This window comes from Cydia pomonella, chromosome 22 (assembly GCF_033807575.1).
Source record: "Cydia pomonella isolate Wapato2018A chromosome 22, ilCydPomo1, whole genome shotgun sequence".
Taxonomy (NCBI): domain Eukaryota; kingdom Metazoa; phylum Arthropoda; class Insecta; order Lepidoptera; family Tortricidae; genus Cydia; species Cydia pomonella.
Window position 1 is genome coordinate 3,394,628 of NC_084724.1, and position 18,818 is coordinate 3,413,445.

Here is an 18,818-nt window from a genome sequence, read left to right on the forward strand (position 1 = left end):
TCGCGGCGTCGCGTGGAAATCATCCACATACGCGTCGGCGAACATGCCCGACGCGCTGCAGTATCGCGGCAGCCGCAACAGGGCTATAACCGCGAAAATCGAAGTTCGTCAATTGCGGGCATTTATCTCTGTCACTCTAATTACGTCTTAGTGAGAGTAAAAAAGAAAGATCCCAGCAATTTGCGAATTTCTTTTTTCGCGATGGGCCCCCAGTACCCTGAACCGTTGTTACTGTACACACATGGCATTCATAGAACGCTGCGTGTATCTCGTCCACAGGCTGCAAGCGTACAGCGAAGTACAGTACGCTCGAAAAAACGCTGTACACCTGCTGAACCTACGGGGGACTATATTAGCCCTAATAGCTAATGCCCTGCACACGCGTTCGATGTCCGCGTCACGCATGTCGTCGGTGACCAAGTGCCCAAGATCTTAAAGGAATAAACCCTCCTCAGCTGTTCGCCATTCAAGCGAATAGGTGGGACGAGGACGTATGAGGGGCACTTGCTCCCCTTAAAAACCATGTACTGACTTTTCGCGACGTAATATCGTAAGTTATGTTTTTGGGCATAAGACTGACATTTCTTGATTAGTATTCTTATACCTTAACAGTCCTATGTCATCGGCATAACTTATGCTTGTAACTATTACTTAATAATAGCCCCCGTTTGGTCTGTTCTGACAGAATGGTAACTACGAAACCCTACAGTAACCATGGCCCGACATGCTCTTGGCCGATTTATTTTATTTTATTAAGGTACACCCGCCATCCTGACTCTCACATTCGATCTTCATAAAAAGTAAGATAGATTGAAACCATTAAAAATCTAGTCACCATTGCATACACGTATAATCAAATTCGTCACGAATCTGACCTCACTCACCTTCGTAATTGCCCGATAATAATCAGTTTAAAAGATGACACACGTTACATCAGCCCGGAGCGCCTACCGCCAACCACGTTCGACGTGTTACCTCTCTCTCACACTACGTACGAATTTACAAGTGTGACAGAGAGGCAACACGTCGAACGTGGTTCGCGGTAGGTCCTCAGGCCGCGGCGTCCGACACTTCGTTTTCTATGACAGGTGATCGGTGATCACGTGACGCTTTCTATAGAAAACTAAGTGTCGGACGCCCCGGCCCGGCCCCGGGCCGGTTTAACGTGAGTCATCCTTATTTTAAGAGTCCCCGGCAAGCTCGCCCGAATTTCACCTTCCCATACAAACGGAGTTTCGTTCTCATTTTTAAACTACGTGTTGTATTGTAATGAAAGTTTGCACATACAATGACATGAGGTATATCTAGTCCTGTAATTAGTTTATATAGCTCCAGCTTATAAAAAAAACGAAATAGAGCAAAAACAATTTTTTCTATGAAAAACTTCAAGCCGCTGTATTTTTTAACTATGGCGTCAGAAGCTACATAAACTAATTACAGGACTAGACATATCTTATCCTATTGTAAGTACAAAGTTTCAGAGCAATCTAGTTAGTCGTTTTAATATGAGAGGTATATTTAACTACGTTTAAGTAAGTACTTAGTTTATGTTAGCTTTAGATACCATAGTTAAAAAATACAGCGAATTTAAGTTTTTTATACAAAACTTGTTTTTGCTCTATGTCGTTTGTTTTATAAGCTGAAGCTATATAAACTAATTACAGGCATAGATATACCTACCTAATGTCATTGTGCATTACAATCCAACTCGCAGTTTTAAAATGAGAACTCCGTTTGTATGGGAAGATAAAATTCGGCCGAGCTTGCTGCGATTGCTGCGGTGCGGACTCTTTATGGCGTTATTCATAAATGCGTTACTGGCCGGAATTACCTATGAATCCTTTGTCTTTATTTATTTATTTATTTAATCTTTATTGCACAAAAGAAAACCTTATAGTACAAAAGGCGGACTTAATGTCATGAGGCATTCTCTACCAGTCAACCTTTAGGCAAAGCAGAGATTGTGGGCGGTGCTACTTTAACAACAACAACCAAATATAATACAATAACATACCACACATACATAATACATACATACATACATAAATATACATACTTATATTTCTTATAATATATACATAAATAACGACAAAACATATAGAGCTTCCACGTAAGGATTTTTTAAATGCAAACTTATTTTGAGCATTTTTGATGCCGTAGGGAAGTCCGTTCCAAAGACGGGCCGCCTGCACGGAAACGAATTCGACATGAACCCAGTGCGGTGAAGAGGGATAGATAGAGACATATTGCCGGAAGAGCGAAGTTGACGGTCCCGGGTAACGCCGTAGTATAAATAAATAAATTCGATTTCCAAACGTGACGTACGCGTTTGCGTTTAGTCTCATTTTGTATTGGATTTCGAAAGAGCGCGCCAAGCGGGACGTTTTGGAAACTCAAAATCCTATACAAAATGAGACTTAACGCAAACGCGTTCGTCACGTTATGATGTCGATCAAAGTTACACTAGGGGTACAGGAGAATGAGGATCATTTAACACAGAGAAAAGAGTACACAACATGCGAACATTTATCTGTCATTTTGACTTTGTATTTGTAAGAAAGGGATAAAATTTAACTAAATCAGGCCCGTTAAGTTTTATGAATACGATGGTTAAGGTTACTGTTAAGGCTTAATTATGGTTAAGGCTCGCGGCGCACTCGTTGCGAACTCGCGGCGAACTCAACTCAACTTATTTTAGTTACTAATATAAGCCAAATGGCAGCAATATTATTTTTAAACGCCAGCGAAACTTATTTAGGTATGTTAACGACACCAATCATGGGACATTTAAGAAAAAAAATTGGAGTACTTTTGATATTTCACCGAGTCCTGTAAAATTTCTACCTTTATGTTTTCTATGTATTTAATGAAAGCTACTGCAATTGGTTTCAATGTTATTAACTAATTAAAACTATGGTTTTTTGCCCCATTAATTTTCAAACTAAGAAATATCAATTAAAAATTAAACTCAATCAGCTCTTTAGCTCTTGTTTATGTTAAAATTTTGGCAACTTTTAAAAACTGATGGTAAATACTTGTTTTACAGGATTTGTCTATACCATCCCATTACTGGTGCCTGTTCCATCATAGGCGTTTACTATAGGTACTTTAAAATAAGGGCCGAAGGCCGGATTTGCTAATTACTAAGCAAATACCTAGAAGAAAGGAATACGCTTAAAAACTGCCTACTTATTGCTCATTAGCCTACCACTAACCACTTTTCTTCCTTTCTTAGAAATCGATTGACAAATGTGACAAAGAACTTTAATTATAATTACTTGCAATCTTTGAACTTAAGCGCATGAAAAAGTTGAATCTTAGCGTTGTGAGGGTTTCAAGGCTCGAGGGTTAAATTTTGCCACCGAGTGAAAACACAAAAATTTCACGACACCAACACGAGGAAAATTCAAACTGTAAAACATCAAATAAAATCAAATCCAAATTAATGTTATTAAACATTTACCATTCAAATTCACCATTAAAAATAAGTTCTACTAGCCAATATAAGGAGCAACTTAAAAGTTGCACCAAATTACTTTGCCACACATGTGGATAAAATGCAACTTTCGCATCAGTTTTTGTACAATCATAAGGTTTTTCGAGCTGGAGTGGTGAAATAATGTATATATAAAAGGAGGGGGGTAAAAGTGAAATGAAATAGTACATTGTGCAACGAGGGGGGTAAGTGAAATAGTACATTGTGCAACGAGGGGGGGTAAGTGAAATAGTACATTGTGCAACGAGGGGTGGTAAGTGAAATAGTACATTGTGCAACGAGGGGGGTAAGTGAAACAGTACATTGTGCAACGAGGGTTTAGTTAGATGCGAGATTTAAGATGATATGTTCGATGCGAGATTAACATCGACTTTAATAACAGGCCATTCCCACCCTATTTCCTACTAGTATAATGACTACGCTTTAATTGATCAAACCGATTAGGATCACACGAACTATGAATCATGGAAATCTAGAATCACATCACGGATCACGCATGATGCAAATAGCATGCCTTACCTAACGGCCCGATTCGAAGAATGAGATACGATAACGATAAATTCTGGTTTAGATAAGTTCTCATTTTATGTCGTATAATTGACAGAAGCAGTTCGATTCGGGCAAGAAATGTCACTTTGACGATAGAAATATCGTAGATAGATCTTATTGGGACCACAGCGGAATCGAAATAAACGTCAATTTTGACATGTCGTTTAGTTATCGATCTTTCCAAGATTTTAAACGTGTTTTAATCATTCTGCGAATCAGGCCGTAAACGACATGTCAAAATTGACGTTAATTTCGATCCCGCTGTGGTCCCAATAAGATCTTTCGCGGTTCAACGTGGCAACGCGGGGAGCGTGTTGGGCTCCTTTGCATCTGGAGGGACGCGGGGCGAATTTCTTTAATAGTGTTTGTTAGTTTTTTTGCTATAATTTAACTTACACTAATAATTTTACAATTAAATCTTGCCTTGGCAATACCAAGGCGGTTTTAATTTAGGTTAAGATTTTTGTAAGTAGATTCTAAGATTTTCATTAATAATTGTATTTATTTGATTTTCAATTTGTATTTTTGACATTTGTAATTGTAGGTATATGTGTGAAATAAAGGTTTTGTCAATTTCACTTAAACACTTTTTCGCGTGTTAAATTCTTAGGAATTTATACTGTGATCGTCTCAGTTTGTTTTAGTTTTCATCAGAGGGCCTACCGCGAACCACGTTCGACGTGTTGTCTCCCTGTCACGCTTACGTACGAATTTACAAGTGGGACAGAGAGGCAACACGTCGAACGTGATTCGCGGTAGGCCCTCAGAGTTATTAGTTTTGCGACGTTTACGTGTGTGTATAAACATTAACCAACTTTATTCCGGTAAATCGATTTCGTTTTAGCAACCTTTTACCTAAAAATCATTTAAAATCGAATTGATCATCGAGAAAAAGCACGAGATTTTAATTCACATGACATCTGTGAGATTCAAAATATAAGGTTGACGAATGGGGTTGGCAACTGTCAAAGGTTTGCATAGATGGCGCCATCATAGCTTGCCCCTGTCTTTAGTTTTGTTCTATGAGATTTGGCTTAAAGTACTGGAAACCAGGTCACAAAATTCCAAAAAAAAAAACAAGAATTTAACACAATTCTAGGGATTGACAGGGCAAGCTATGATGGCACCATCTGTTTAATACTTCGACCGGCCAACCCCATTGAAGACCTCTATAGGGAGCGTGCATGAACTGTAGGAGGCAGCACAGGAGCCGTCAGATTTTTGGCGCGAGGCGTAAATGTGATGTTCCCTGTTCCGATGTAGCCCACAAGATGGCAGAACCTACTATGCACAAGAAAACACGTGACGTGTAAATGTACATGTTTATTGTTCCGATTCAGGTCACAAGATGGCAGATCCTCCAACGCGCACGGTCCCTATTAAAATACCTTAAAATGATATAAAAAAAATTGTCAAAATTATAAGTAATTGCGATCCCGAATAGATTCCGTCCATCACTGATGTAATTTGTTTAGATAAAAGTTAATAAATTTTTCGTAAGATCAACTTGATTTAATATATTAGGCGAAATTATAATAATAAAACCGTTATTGTAGAAGTCCGTCACACTTGACCGTGTTTTAATTAAAACACAGATATAGATATTACCTACTACTATATTTAGAATGTAGTAGGTGTCCACTGTGAGATCATATCGACCGCACTTTTTTGTTTTGCAACTTCTTGTTATGAAAATATGAGCTTACTAATAACTGTCATTATATCTTTTCCTTATGGATTTGTTACTAATTTTAATTCATAGAAAGTTGCATTGGTCATTTAAGCGACTGTTCTTCCTTTAAAAATTGTCGGATATTTTTCCTTATTGAAACTAGCGTCCACCCGCGACTTTGTCCATATACAACACTGTTAACTGGAAGAGATCCCTCAAAGGGATAGTTCACCTTTGTACTTCTTACTAATCGTATGTTATTTTTATTATGTATTTTTGTACAATAAATAGTTTACTACTACTGCTACTACAACATCCACATATTTTCCAAAGTACCTAACAAAAATAATGGAGATCCGTTAACCTTTTTGACCTTCGAGCAACAATGACGGATATATCCGCACCGTAGGTTCAACGTCAAAGACGGATTCATCCGTCACAGACCAAAGAGCGACATAAGACCTACGTGCACATGCATAAAGTTCAATTTCAGCGTTTTTTTTCTAACACATGTCCGGCTCACAGCCGAGGCCAAAAGCCAGGACATGGAAAAAACATGTCAAAACATATACACAAAATCATATTTTGCAAATACATAAGTAAAAAGAAACAAAAAAAAAAAATCATAATAATTTAACATAATAATGACAACATTTTATATTTAGGCATATCTCCCAACCGCCTCAGTGTAGGGACGTCTGAGTTTCGAGCACAAAACACTCAACTTATCATTAATAAAACCGGCCAAGAGCGTGTCGGGCCACGCTCAGTGTAGGGTTCCGTAGTTACTCTTCCGTCACAATAAGCTAAACTGGAGCTTAAAGAATAGTAAATAGTAAATTGCATAATCAGTACCTAATTAAAGTAAGTCTTTTTACTATGAAGGGGAAACTTTTTGCGATAACTCAAAAACAGCTAAACTGATCATGTCCGCTATAGTTTTCATTTAATGTCTTTCTTAAGCTCTACTTCCACGATTTTTTTCATATTTTTTGGACCTATGATTCAAAAGTTAGAGGGGGGGACACATTTTTTATTTCTTTCGGAGCGATTATCTCCGAATATATTCACTTTATCAAAAAATGTTTGTTGAAGACCCCTATTAGTTTTGAAAGACCTTTCCAACGATACGTGTAAGTAAGGGACCCTCAAAAAAGTTAAATTTTTAGATTTTATTGTACGACTTAGTCGGTTTTATTGATTTATATATCTATGCCGAATTTCAGCTTTCTAGCACTAACGACCACGGAGCAAAGCCTCGGACAGACACACAGACAGACAGACAGACAGACGGACATGGCGAAACTATAAGGGTTCCTAGTTGACTACGGAACCCTAAAAAGGTCAGTATCCTGGACCCAGCCAACTAAACCGTTTAGAAGTGTAAGGGCTCTTAACGTGGGCGCTCGGCGCGCGTACTGCGTGCGTGTCGCGGGGACTGCGAACAGAGGGCTTACCGCGAACCACGTTCGACGTGTTGCCTCCCTGTCACAATTACGTAAGAATTTACTAGTGCGACAGAGAGGCAACACCTCGAACGTGGTTCGCGGTAGGCCCTCTGTGCGTGCTGGCGTCGAGCGCCTGCGCGCACATAGTCATTGGGAACGAACAGCGGTATGCTGGAGAGCACACAAGGATCCACTTTGCCCTGGAAAAGCAAGCTTTGACACTCCGGTGACGTGGTGTCCAAGTGACAGCTTTTCTGGTTGATACGGTGTCGAAATAGTTATTTACGATACAAGTGCAGAAAATAGGAATTTCGCAACGAGTGGTGATAATTTAAAACACGACCGAAGGGAGTCAAATCGACACGAGTTGCAAATTATCTATTCGCACGTGTATCGTACAACGTTTTACAGTACATATGGCTCTTTAAAGTTTCGACATATGCACGGAAATTGCTCATTCCCGCACGCGTGCGGGAAAGTACCATATACAGTACATATGGTACTTTCCCGCACGCGTTATGATTGAGAAAAAGTAGAAAAAAAAGTTTTGATGCGAAAAAATTTGATTTTTGTATGGAGGGTTGGCCGACTTGGAGGTAATTTTTTTCGCGTCAAACAAAATGTTCTTCTACTTTTTCCTAATCGTACTATGCTCTTAAACTGATCCCCCCCCCCCCCACGATTGTTGTTATATCCTGTATAAAGTTGACGTTAGGATGTCAACTGCAGCCGCATAACCAGTGGGGCGGACACTCCTCCTTTCGGTCATTCTCGGCTAGCTCCGTCCGGCTCAGCATTGCTTCGAGCAATTATTAGGGTCGGCACAACTTGACGTCCTTGCATTGACCACTTCAATTTGACAACCCTAAATAGCCGAAAGGGATAGTGCACATACATTAGAAAGGGACAGCATGATTTGTCCCTGAATCGCTGTGAAACTTCGGTTTTGTGGGAGGTGTCATTTCTGTGCGGCAGTAGGATACATGGGTGTTAAGAGGGAAGAATAACTTTTTGAACCTAAAGAAGTAACAGTAATTTTTCTATGTCAAAAGTGTCCAACACTGGTGCCGCTACCTTATCTTTGTCTAGTGTGACACACATAATAGTAAATGACAGTTTTTACTTTACACGGAACATATTTCTTGGTAAGTAAAAGTAAACAAAGTACCGTATTATCTATTCAATAACATTTACGAGCACATCCAGCATAATTTGGTCCTCAAATTTAAAACAAAAACACTTAATTACAGTTCTAAAGACACTGGCCAATTCTCGCGAAGAAGTTAATAACAGATCACCGCAGACGGGTTTTGTGTGACTCAGTGTATGACAGGTTGGTCAAGTCAACTACTTAAACAAGTTTACACCTTAAAGTTATAGTGTTAAGATTGAAAATTACTTAAATTGTTGATAATGAACTGGTATCAAATAAAAACAATGCTCAGTATTGTGATAGCCAGTGATCAGGGAACGCGCAACGCGGCATCATGAAGTTCTTTGTAAGTTTTTTAATGTTTATGTTTTACAAAGAGACTTAGGAATTTCTAAACTGCCAGTGAATTTATATTGTTTGATTTGTACTAGTGTTACAAATTACTAGTATTGTGTATGAATATGGATTAAATACAGCTGTTTTAAATACGAAACAAATTATCTAAAAGTTATCGTAAATTAAAATATGTATTGAGTGCCTAAGTTGTGTAAAATATTTATGGATGCATTGAACCCAATTATCAGAGTGATAACGACATGATAGAGCAAAATTCACTATTTGACACCGCGAAGAGAAAGACAAGACATGCTTTAACCTGTCACGACCTCGTTGATTACTGCGATAAATTGATCAACAAAAATTGAGGAAAAAAATGTGGATGTCCGGTACATCGAATTTTAGTCTATCTATGTATAGTTTGGCAAGCCATTTCTGTCAGTAGAAAAAGGCGGTAAATTAAAAAAAATGGTGCGATGGGTTGTCCATTTAATTTCGCGCCTAATTCTACTGATAAATTGGGTTTACCAGAGTATACAGAGTGACCTTAGCCATTGGACAAACCCTGAAATCCCACGTAGGGTTACTTCTCAGGAATGCTCTGACGTTAAAATTTTTAATTAGACCAAAAGATAAAAAAAAATTCGAACAAAGTTATTTGCAATAATCGACAACAAAAAGAAACAGACTGTTAATCTTTGGCAGTGTTTTTGACAATTTGTTCGAAATATTTGATAATGATGACATTTTTCAAAAGTCAGAAGCTTATTAATGTCATAAATAAAAAAAATATCAAAAAGGTCGAAGAAGGTTCCATGCTATTCTTTGAAGATATTACCTTAGGAGCTACTAACACATACAGGCTGCTCCAAAGTAATAAATGGTAATTTGTTAATTTCTTCGAAACCGCTACACCGGTTGTTATGATACTTTGTACACTGGTTCTAAATACCCTAATGCATATGTACATTTCGGCTTTGCCCAATGGCTAGGGACACACTGTATATGTCGGTAGCCGATCGTAAGATTAGGCAGATCGTAATGTTTCTGTGTATATATATTTAAATGTAATGTTTTAAGGCTAGTTTAATTTAGATTTTATTCTACGACTTTGTCGGCTTTATTGATTTATATATCCATGCCAAATTTCAGCTTTCTAGCACTAACGACCACGGAGCAAAGCCTCGGACAGACAGACAGACAGACGGACGGACATGGCGAAACTATAAGGGTTCCTAGTTGACTACGGAACCCTAAAAACCGACCAAAAGCAAGTCAGAACCGTGCTCAGAGTTCGGTTTTCTATAAACGATGCAAAATTCTGAATTCAAAAGTGTATTCTGCAAGTAGGCCTCAAGGGCTCTTTTACAAGTCAATACAACATTTACAATATAAACATATAGTGACATGAAAAATACATAGCAACATTTATAAATACAACAACCAACAACCAATACCCGCCGGGCTAGCACATGATTGGCGCGACAGTATCTCGCGGCGAGATACCCGTCCCTCTTTAATTAACATTGTTAGAAAAAGACGGGTAGTCTATCTCGCCGCGAGATACTGTCGCGCCAATCATTTGCTAGGCCTACTGGGTAAACATTACATTATAATAATCTTAAAATAAATAATTACTACAATACAACAGAGATGTACCTACTTATAGTCTCTATGGTTCTCATAAACTAATGCTAAAGAATACATAACTAGTATGTATCCAACAACTCAAGTATATTGATTGTCATCTTGGCTAGGACCCCTGGGTGCGTAGCCAACGTGCCAATCGTTAACGCGCCGTAGCGAACGATCGCAACTGTCACTGTCGCACTAATATGGAAGAGTGATAGAGATGACTACGCTACGGAGCGTTAACGATTGGCTCATTAGCTAGGCACTCTCATACATTTTTCTTTAATGTAAACATCGTCTCGATATTCGACTGTCGCCTTGGCTACGCCCCAGCTACTGATGTATGTATTTAGGACATCAATCCTCCCATTTGCAATGATATTTGGGTGCCGCTATTTGGTTTACTTTGCATAACTGGTTGACCTACCAATGTACCAATAAACACGGATCACTTTCTTTGGTAATATGGTTAAATTTTGGTTTGTATAAGTAATTTTGGTTTGGAAGTAGTTGGAACTTGTTTCGTGTTAAGCTATCCTTATGTCATACGTCGGGGTTTTCGGTGCGGGAATGTTTTCTTATATTTATAACTTTGTCTATTGTAAATAATTACCAAACTATGAATTAAAAATAGAAGGTAAGCTGCAAATGCGCTTAGAAATATTAAAATAGTATTGGTTTTTATAGTTTTAACCTGTTTTTTTGGCTAGTGTAAAACATTCCCGCACCGAAAATCCCGACGTATGCTTATGATAGAAAAAAAATGCACTAACATCTGGAGACTAGAGTTCGCAGCATGCTCGGCCGAATTTCACCTTCCCTTACAAACGGAGTTCTCATTTTAAAACTGCGAGTTGGATTGTAATTAAACTTTGTACATGCAATGACATGAGGTATAAGGTATAAATAAATAAATAAATATAAATAAATATTATAGGACATTATTACACAAATTGACTAAGTCCCACAGTAAGCTCAATAAGGCTTGTGTTGAGGGTGCTTAGACAACGATATATATAATATATAAATATTTATAAATACTTAAATACATAGAAAACACCCATGACTCAGGAACAAATATCCATGCTCGTCACACGAATAAATGTCCTTACCAGGATTTGAACCCGGGACCATCAGCTTTGTAGGCAGGGTCACTACCCACTAGGCCAAACCGGTCGTCAAATACCAAGGTAATAAGGTATACTCGTATCTATGCCTGTAATTTTATTATAGTCTGTATTTTTAGGTATTTAAAAAAAGGTAAACAAAATCTACCCTCAAATGGCTCCTTAAGGCAGCTGAGAGTAGATGAAAACATTACATGATCAAATAATGTACGTTTAAAGTCAGGTCGTTCAGTGACAGATCCAGGTGGTTTTGTATTTGGTTGGTTAACCAATAAATATTAAAACTACCCGAAAATGTACAAATTGTTTGTTTACCTTTTTTTATACAGACTTATAGCTTATATAGCTCCAGTTTATAAAACAAACAAAATAGAGCAAAAACAAGTTTTGTATAAAAATCTCAAATTCGCTGCATTTTTTAACTAAGGTATCTGAAGCTACATAAACTAATTACAGGCATAGATATACCTTATCCTATTGTAAGTACAAAGCTTCAGAGCTATCATGGGCTCCCATCTCGAAGTAATTATAATTATTTCTAAATCGATATCATAGATGGCGCCAAATGTCACAATCAGCCATTAAGTACGAAATTCTTATCCTACATATTAAGAGGTATTTAAAGTGCCATAAATTTAAAAACATTATAAATGAAATGTAAACATTAATAACAACACGAATTCAATGCATTAATTTACAAAATTTGATACCACAATTATATTGCGATTTGCGACTGACTACGTTATGAGGCTAAGATTGTATGGAGTACCGAGTTTACTTGCGGACTCTTAAAAAAGTCCATCTCTAGCTTATTTTCACAAATTTTAAGAAGTAAATTTATAATACCTTCATTATCATGCCTATACCTACAAAAATTAGGCTTTAATACTTATTTGTATTACAAGGGGCCAAAGTTGTTGTTTTACCGCTCGTGCTAACTTTTAAACACAAAATGTTTCAGCACACCAATGCGAGGAAAATACTAACATTGCAATAAAAAAAAACAAACTATACAAATTCAAATGAACGTAATAAAAAATGTATCATTGAAAAACATCATTTAAAAGTCAATCGTACCAGGTAACAGAAGGAAACAACTCAAAATTTGCATCTAAATACTTTGCTCCACATGTGGGTAAAATGCTACTTTCTCAGTAGTTTTTTAACAATCAAGAGGGCTTTTACCAGTTGGCGTGGTGAAAACTCCATTTTTATGATGTCCACAGCACAGAAAATACGTATAACTCTTACTTTTTAACATTTTTACATACGTATAACTCGAGCTTTTTTTTTTGAAAATAAAATTTTGTTTTAGGTATTCATCTTTGTGGTGCTAACAGTACTAGCGGTTTGTGGGCTAGCTTCGCCCTTACCAGCGAAATTTGAGTTAGACACAGAGTTACAACGGCCTCCCCGCACACCGCAGTTCGTCAAGGGGCAGAAAGGCAGCAGAGGTAACAAAAACCTTGGCTATTATATACCTCTTCTTTGTCCTACCCTTATCCCAGTTCATCTGGGGATTCTGGGGTCGAGTCTTCCTGTACATTTGCGCCAAATAATTAAATTTCGGGTATGTGGGTTAATGTTCTGCCTCTGGATCTCTCTTTGCACGTTAGACCACCATGTAGAAGGCTTGCCTTGTCCCTTCGGCTGTTCTAGGAGGTTGAGAACCCATTTTATGGGATGAGTTTCTTCACGCCTCATTACGTGCCCGTACCATCGTCATCATCCTTCTTTCGGCTTGCCACTCACTTCACTTCTCACTTTTCTTCACTTGCTTGTCTATAGAAGCTAATTTATTATATACCACTAGAACCTGTCTATGAAATATAGAGATCAGATCGATAGAAAGCAGATTTAACTCAAGGCAAGACCCACAGGATCGCCTAAGCACGCGAGGCCGAAGGCTGAGCTGCGAGAGTGCAGCCCTAAGCATTACCCCTTTCGAGAACAAATATTCTTTATCTAATAACTTTAAAATATTTATTTGTTTTATTTAATAACAATAAGTTTTTCTATAGCCGGGAAGGTATACTCGTGTCATTCTTCTTAATGTTTCTTTACTTAAAGAGATCAGACACAAGACTCCATCGGCCTCGTAGAACACCGTTAGGTAAATGAAATGAACCTGAGGTACCTAATTATTTTCGTCGATATGCCTCGCTTCTTCTTGTCAGAAACATCAGAAAAGGAATGACTCGGATGGTTAGAATACCGCAGTTCATCTAGGGAGAGAATAGGATCAGAGGTATATTGAATAGGCCTCACTGTCCTCTTGGTGAGTTCAAAAACAGAGTATCTTCGGCCTCAGTGGACAGTACAGTTTGTGAAGGGGTAAAAAGGGACCAGAGGTATCTTCTTCAATAAATCTCGCTTATAACTCTTTGCCAGAGACACAATTTTGCGGAAAGTTGTCCACTTCATATTTTTGTATTTTGAAAACTTATTGAAGTGCATTTCTATAGGGCTCATAAAATGTAATCTAGTATTTGGCAGTCAGTAGTGCACTTACGAATATTGCTTTGTGGTTTAAAACGAATTTACTTAGGCTTTCATATGGAAGGTAGAGGCAAGGAATATAATATCCATAGGCAGAACTGTTGCAAAAGTGTCCAGCTGTCAGCTATAATAATAGTTCCAAATTTCTCCAGAGTAGCGCTAGAGTAGGATTTCTGTCAAAATTATTAAATTGAATATCTTCTCTTTCAGTTCCTGACCCTATGAATCTCCGTAAAGGCGAGTATATTTGCGGCAACAAGATATGCAGTCTGCAGCCAGGAGAGATACCCCCCAACTGTGGAGGCGTATGCCAATATAAAATATTTAAATAAACCTAGCTTTTATATTGTGGTTTTATTTACGACCTTATTTTGTAGAAATAATAATAAATATGAGGGGGGCATTTTACTCAGATCAACCTAGCCCTAAACTAAGCAAAGCTTGTACTAAGGGTACTAGGCGAAAATATACATGCTTATATATTTTGAAAAAAACCCATGACTCAGGAACAAATATCTGTGTATACCACATAAATAAATGAAATCTGTTTTTCGCTTCTAATTTTTACAATTACTTGACACATGTCAACACAATTTAGCTAAATGGATAGAAAATGGGCCATTCATTATAAAAAAAGTGGAATTTAAAAAGACAAAGATTATAAAAAAAAATACAAGTCTTTGAAGCCTCAAAAAAATGCTTTTTTTAGGGTTCCGTAGCCAAATGGCAAAAAACGGAACCCTTATAGATTCGTCATGTCCGTCTGTCTGTCCGATTCTGTCACAGCCACTTTTTTCCGAAACTATAAAAGCTATACTGTTCAAACTTGGTAAGTAGATGTATTCTATGAACCGCATTATGATGTTCACACAAAAATAGAAAAAAAACAATAAATTTTGGGGGTTCCCCATACTTAGAACTGAAACTCAAAAAATCTTTTTTCATCAAACTCATACGTGTGGGGTATCTATGGATAGGTCTTTAAAAATGATATTGAGGTTTCTAATATCATTTTTTTCTAAACTGAAAAGTTTGCGCGAGAGACACTTCCAAAGTGGTAAAAAGTGTGTCCCCCCCCCCCCCCCCCCCCCCCCGTAACTTCTAAAATAACAGAATGAAAAATCTAAAAAAAATATATGATATACATTGCCATGCAAACTTCCACCGAAAATTGGTTCGAACGAGATCTAGTAAGTAGTTTTTTTTTAATACGTCATAAAAATTTAAAAAAAAAAATTTTTCATCAAACCCATACGTGTGGGGTATCTATGGATAGGTCTTCAAAAATGATATTTAGGTTTCTAATATCATTTTTTTCTAAACTGAATAGTTTGCGCGAGAGACACTTCCAAAGTGAAAAAATGTGTGTCCCCCCCCCCTGTAACTTCTAAAATAACAGAATGAAAAATCTAAAAAAAATATATGATATACATTGCCATGCAAACTTCCACCGAAAATTGGTTCGAACGAGATCTAGTAAGTAGTTTTTTTTTAATACGTCATAAAAATTAAAAAAAAAAAATTTTTTTCATCAAACCCATACGTGTGGGGTATCTATGGATAGGTCTTCAAAAATGATATTTAGGTTTCTAATATCATTTTTTTCTAAACTGAATAGTTTGCGCGAGAGACACTTCCAAAGTGAAAAAATGTGTGTCCCCCCCCCCTGTAACTTCTAAAATAACAGAATGAAAAATCTAAAAAAAAATATACGATATACATTACCATGCAAACTTCCACCGAAAATTGGTTTGAACGAGATCTAGTGAATAGTTTTTTTTTAATACGTCAATAAATTAAAAAAAAATTTTTTCCATCAAACCCATACGTGTGGGGTATCTATGGATAGGTCTTCAAAAATGATTCCTAGGTTCCTAACATCATTTTTTTCTAAACTGAATAGTTTGCGCGAGAGACAGTTCCAAAGTGGTAAAATGTGTGTCCAAAGTGGTAAAATGTTGAACAAGATCTAGCAAGTAGATTTTTTTTAATACGTCTTAAATGGTACGGAACCCTTCATGCGCGAGTCCGACTCGCACTTGGCCGCTTTTTTAAACTTTCAAATATAAAAAATAAAATTATACCATTCGATTCCTTAAATGTTATTAAAAAATAAATTGTATGACAACTATACAACGTGTCCCAAAACTCAACGATAAGCCGGCACCAGAGGATGGAGCTGCTTATGATTAGTCGATAAAAAATAAGGAAAAAAATATATCTCAATTATTTTAGAAATAACAGAAAAAAAATGAAATTCATCGAAAATCGACATCCCTAATGGTATTTTTAACGACCATGTCACAAATATTCAAATATTACTGTTTTTTTTTTGTTTTTGGAAACTTAAGTAGCCCTGCTATCTAACACAGTTCTTAAAAATACCATAATACTTGTAGTTTTTACACAAAAAATAATCAAAATTCATTTTGTCCCTACAATTTTGAAAGATTTTTTCTTACAGTCCACTTTCAATCATCATGGTGTAAAAAAATAGTATCGACACCACTATGGCAATTATTTTCAAAAGTTGACGCAACTAACCAAGATTCCAAAATAGTATAATACTTTAGGAAACCTAGTCACAAAAAAAAACAACGAATTTTTAAACAAGAATCGACATTATTTAATGTTGGCGGTAATCACTTTTACTGTACCCAAAAAAGGATTTTTGTTGTTGAAAAATGTTGAATAAATGCAAAGAAATGGTACAATTTTTTTTTCCTTTTTTTTTAAATTCATTTACTACATTATTAATATACAGTAAATGTTCAAATTGCCTGCCACCGGCATTAATACAGACATGACATCGCCTTAGAAATGATCGTTTTATCCGTCGTGCATATCTTCTACCATTGATATGATCCGCAGCTTGTGTGATTTTTTGGCGAAGCTCGTCCAATGTTGCTATGGGTTTTGAGTAGATTTTGTCTTTAAGACAGCCCCAGTAGAAGAAGTCCAGGGGGTTCAGGTCGGGCGAACGGGGTGGCCACAAGATAGGACCAAGTCGCCCGATCCAACGCCCTGGATACTCTTGGTTTAAGTATTCTCGCACTGCACGGGCATAGTGGGCTGGGCAACCATCATTTTGAAACCACATGTTTTGTAAATCACGTAAAGGCACGTCTTCTAATAATTCAGGCAAGTCGTTTTGTAAAAAGGTCAAATAGCCATCACCATTAAGGTTTCCTTGTAACTCAAAGGGTCCAATTACATTTCCATTTAAGATGCCCGTCCATAAGTTAACCTTGAATTGATACTGAGATTTGTCTTCTCTCATCAAGTGCGGATTTTCATTGCTCCAACTATGTAAGTTGTGTAGATTTGAATAGCCATCTTTCTTGCAGGTTGATTCATCCGACCATAGAACTTTGTCTAAGAATTGGGGATCTTCCCTGTGCTTTTGCAGCATCGCACGGCAAAATGCGATCCGATGTGGATAGTCCCGCGGTAGTAACGTCTGCACACGCCTGTAGTGATATGGGTGAAGTCTGTGACGTTTTAGAATTCGATGTGCAGAACTTTTTGGTATTCCCGTAGCTAGTTCTATGGCACGTACCGAGGTAGTTGAATCGTTTTCTATTTCATTGAGAACTTCTTCATCGCGTTCCAATCTAGGTCTTCCAGTGTGTCTCCTGTCAAATGGTAAACGACCTTCCGCAAAGGCTTGATGTACATTAATAAACACTCGATAATCCGGATGTCTTTGAACATTTGGGTACCTTTCTCGATACAATCTGCTAGCAGCGTTAGCATTGCATCGGCATTCTCCATAAATGAGATGCATATTAGCGTATTCCAACGGTGTGTACGGTAGCGGCATGATAAACGCTAAACAATCCAGAATACGGAAAAAGTCCAATACACAAAACACAATCACAGTCCAAAATAATGCCAGGTCAGTACAGTTTGCAGATCACCAGTCCAAAAAGCAAAGCCAAGAGTTGTTAGTATGAGAGCCACATCAATTAATACGGAACGGTGCACAGCGAACAAAGGATCAGAGTGTACTGACTTGAAAATTGTATTAACTACCCACATTTTCCATTGAAATTTTAAAACTTGCAACAACAACCCTTTTCAAAAGTGATTAATATCAACATTTAAAAATGTCGGTTCTTGTTTAAAAATTCGTTGTTTTTTGTTGTGACTAGGTTTCCCAAAGTATTATACCATTTTGGAATCTTGGTTAGTTGCGTCAACTTTTGAAAATAATTGCCATAGTGGTGTCGATACTATTTTTTTACACCATAATGATTGAAAGTGGACTGTAAGAAACAATCTTTCAAAATTGTAGGGACAAAATGAATTTTGATTATTTTTTGTGTAAAAACTACATGTATTTTGGTATTTTTAAGAACTGTGTTAGATAGCAGGGCTACTGAAGTTCCCAAAAACAAAATAAAAAACAGTAATATTTGAATATTTGTAGACATGGTCGTTAAAAATACCATTAGGGATGTCGATTTTCAATGAATTTCATTTTTTTTCTGTAATTTCTAAAATAATTGAGATATATTTTTTTCCTTATTTTTTCTCGACTAATCATAAGCAGCTCCATCCTCTGGTACCGGCTTATCGTTGAGTTTTGGGACACGTTGTATACATAAACTCAATATTTCTCGGTCAAAATAGCAATTTTCTTGATCTTCCATACATTTAGGACAGACTAATGTAATGTGACGTCACATTACATCATTTTGTTAGAAGCGTTTCAATCGACGAGTGCGAGCGTCAGACCTTAACTCTCATTTCTGACTTTTGTGCTGCTTAAATACCATATATACTATACAAGATCGATTGACATTATTTAAAAAAAACTGTCAAGTAGCATACATACATACATACATACATACATATAATCACGCCTATTTCCCGAAGGGGTAGGCAGAGACCACGGATTTCC

At 37.1% G+C, this 18,818-nt stretch overlaps 1 protein-coding gene across 1 annotated transcript; it reads left to right on the forward strand.

The window, feature by feature from the left end:
• Positions 1–8,475: 8,475 nt before the first annotated feature.
• LOC133530227 (uncharacterized) lies at positions 8,476–14,256 on the forward strand. Its single transcript, XM_061868094.1, has 3 exons — positions 8,476–8,664; positions 12,729–12,867; positions 14,123–14,256. The coding sequence occupies exons 1-3, from the start codon at positions 8,653–8,655 to the stop codon at positions 14,242–14,244; spliced, it is 273 nt and encodes a 90-aa protein (XP_061724078.1). The 5' UTR covers positions 8,476–8,652; the 3' UTR covers positions 14,245–14,256.
• Positions 14,257–18,818: the final 4,562 nt, after the last annotated feature.

Bases quoted from the DNA above. Each gene is read 5' to 3' on its own strand.
- LOC133530227 (XM_061868094.1), top strand. The intron at 12,868-14,122 runs GTAACAAAAACC...CTTCTCTTTCAG, and splicing joins GGGGCAGAAAGGCAGCAGAG to TTCCTGACCCTATGAATCTC.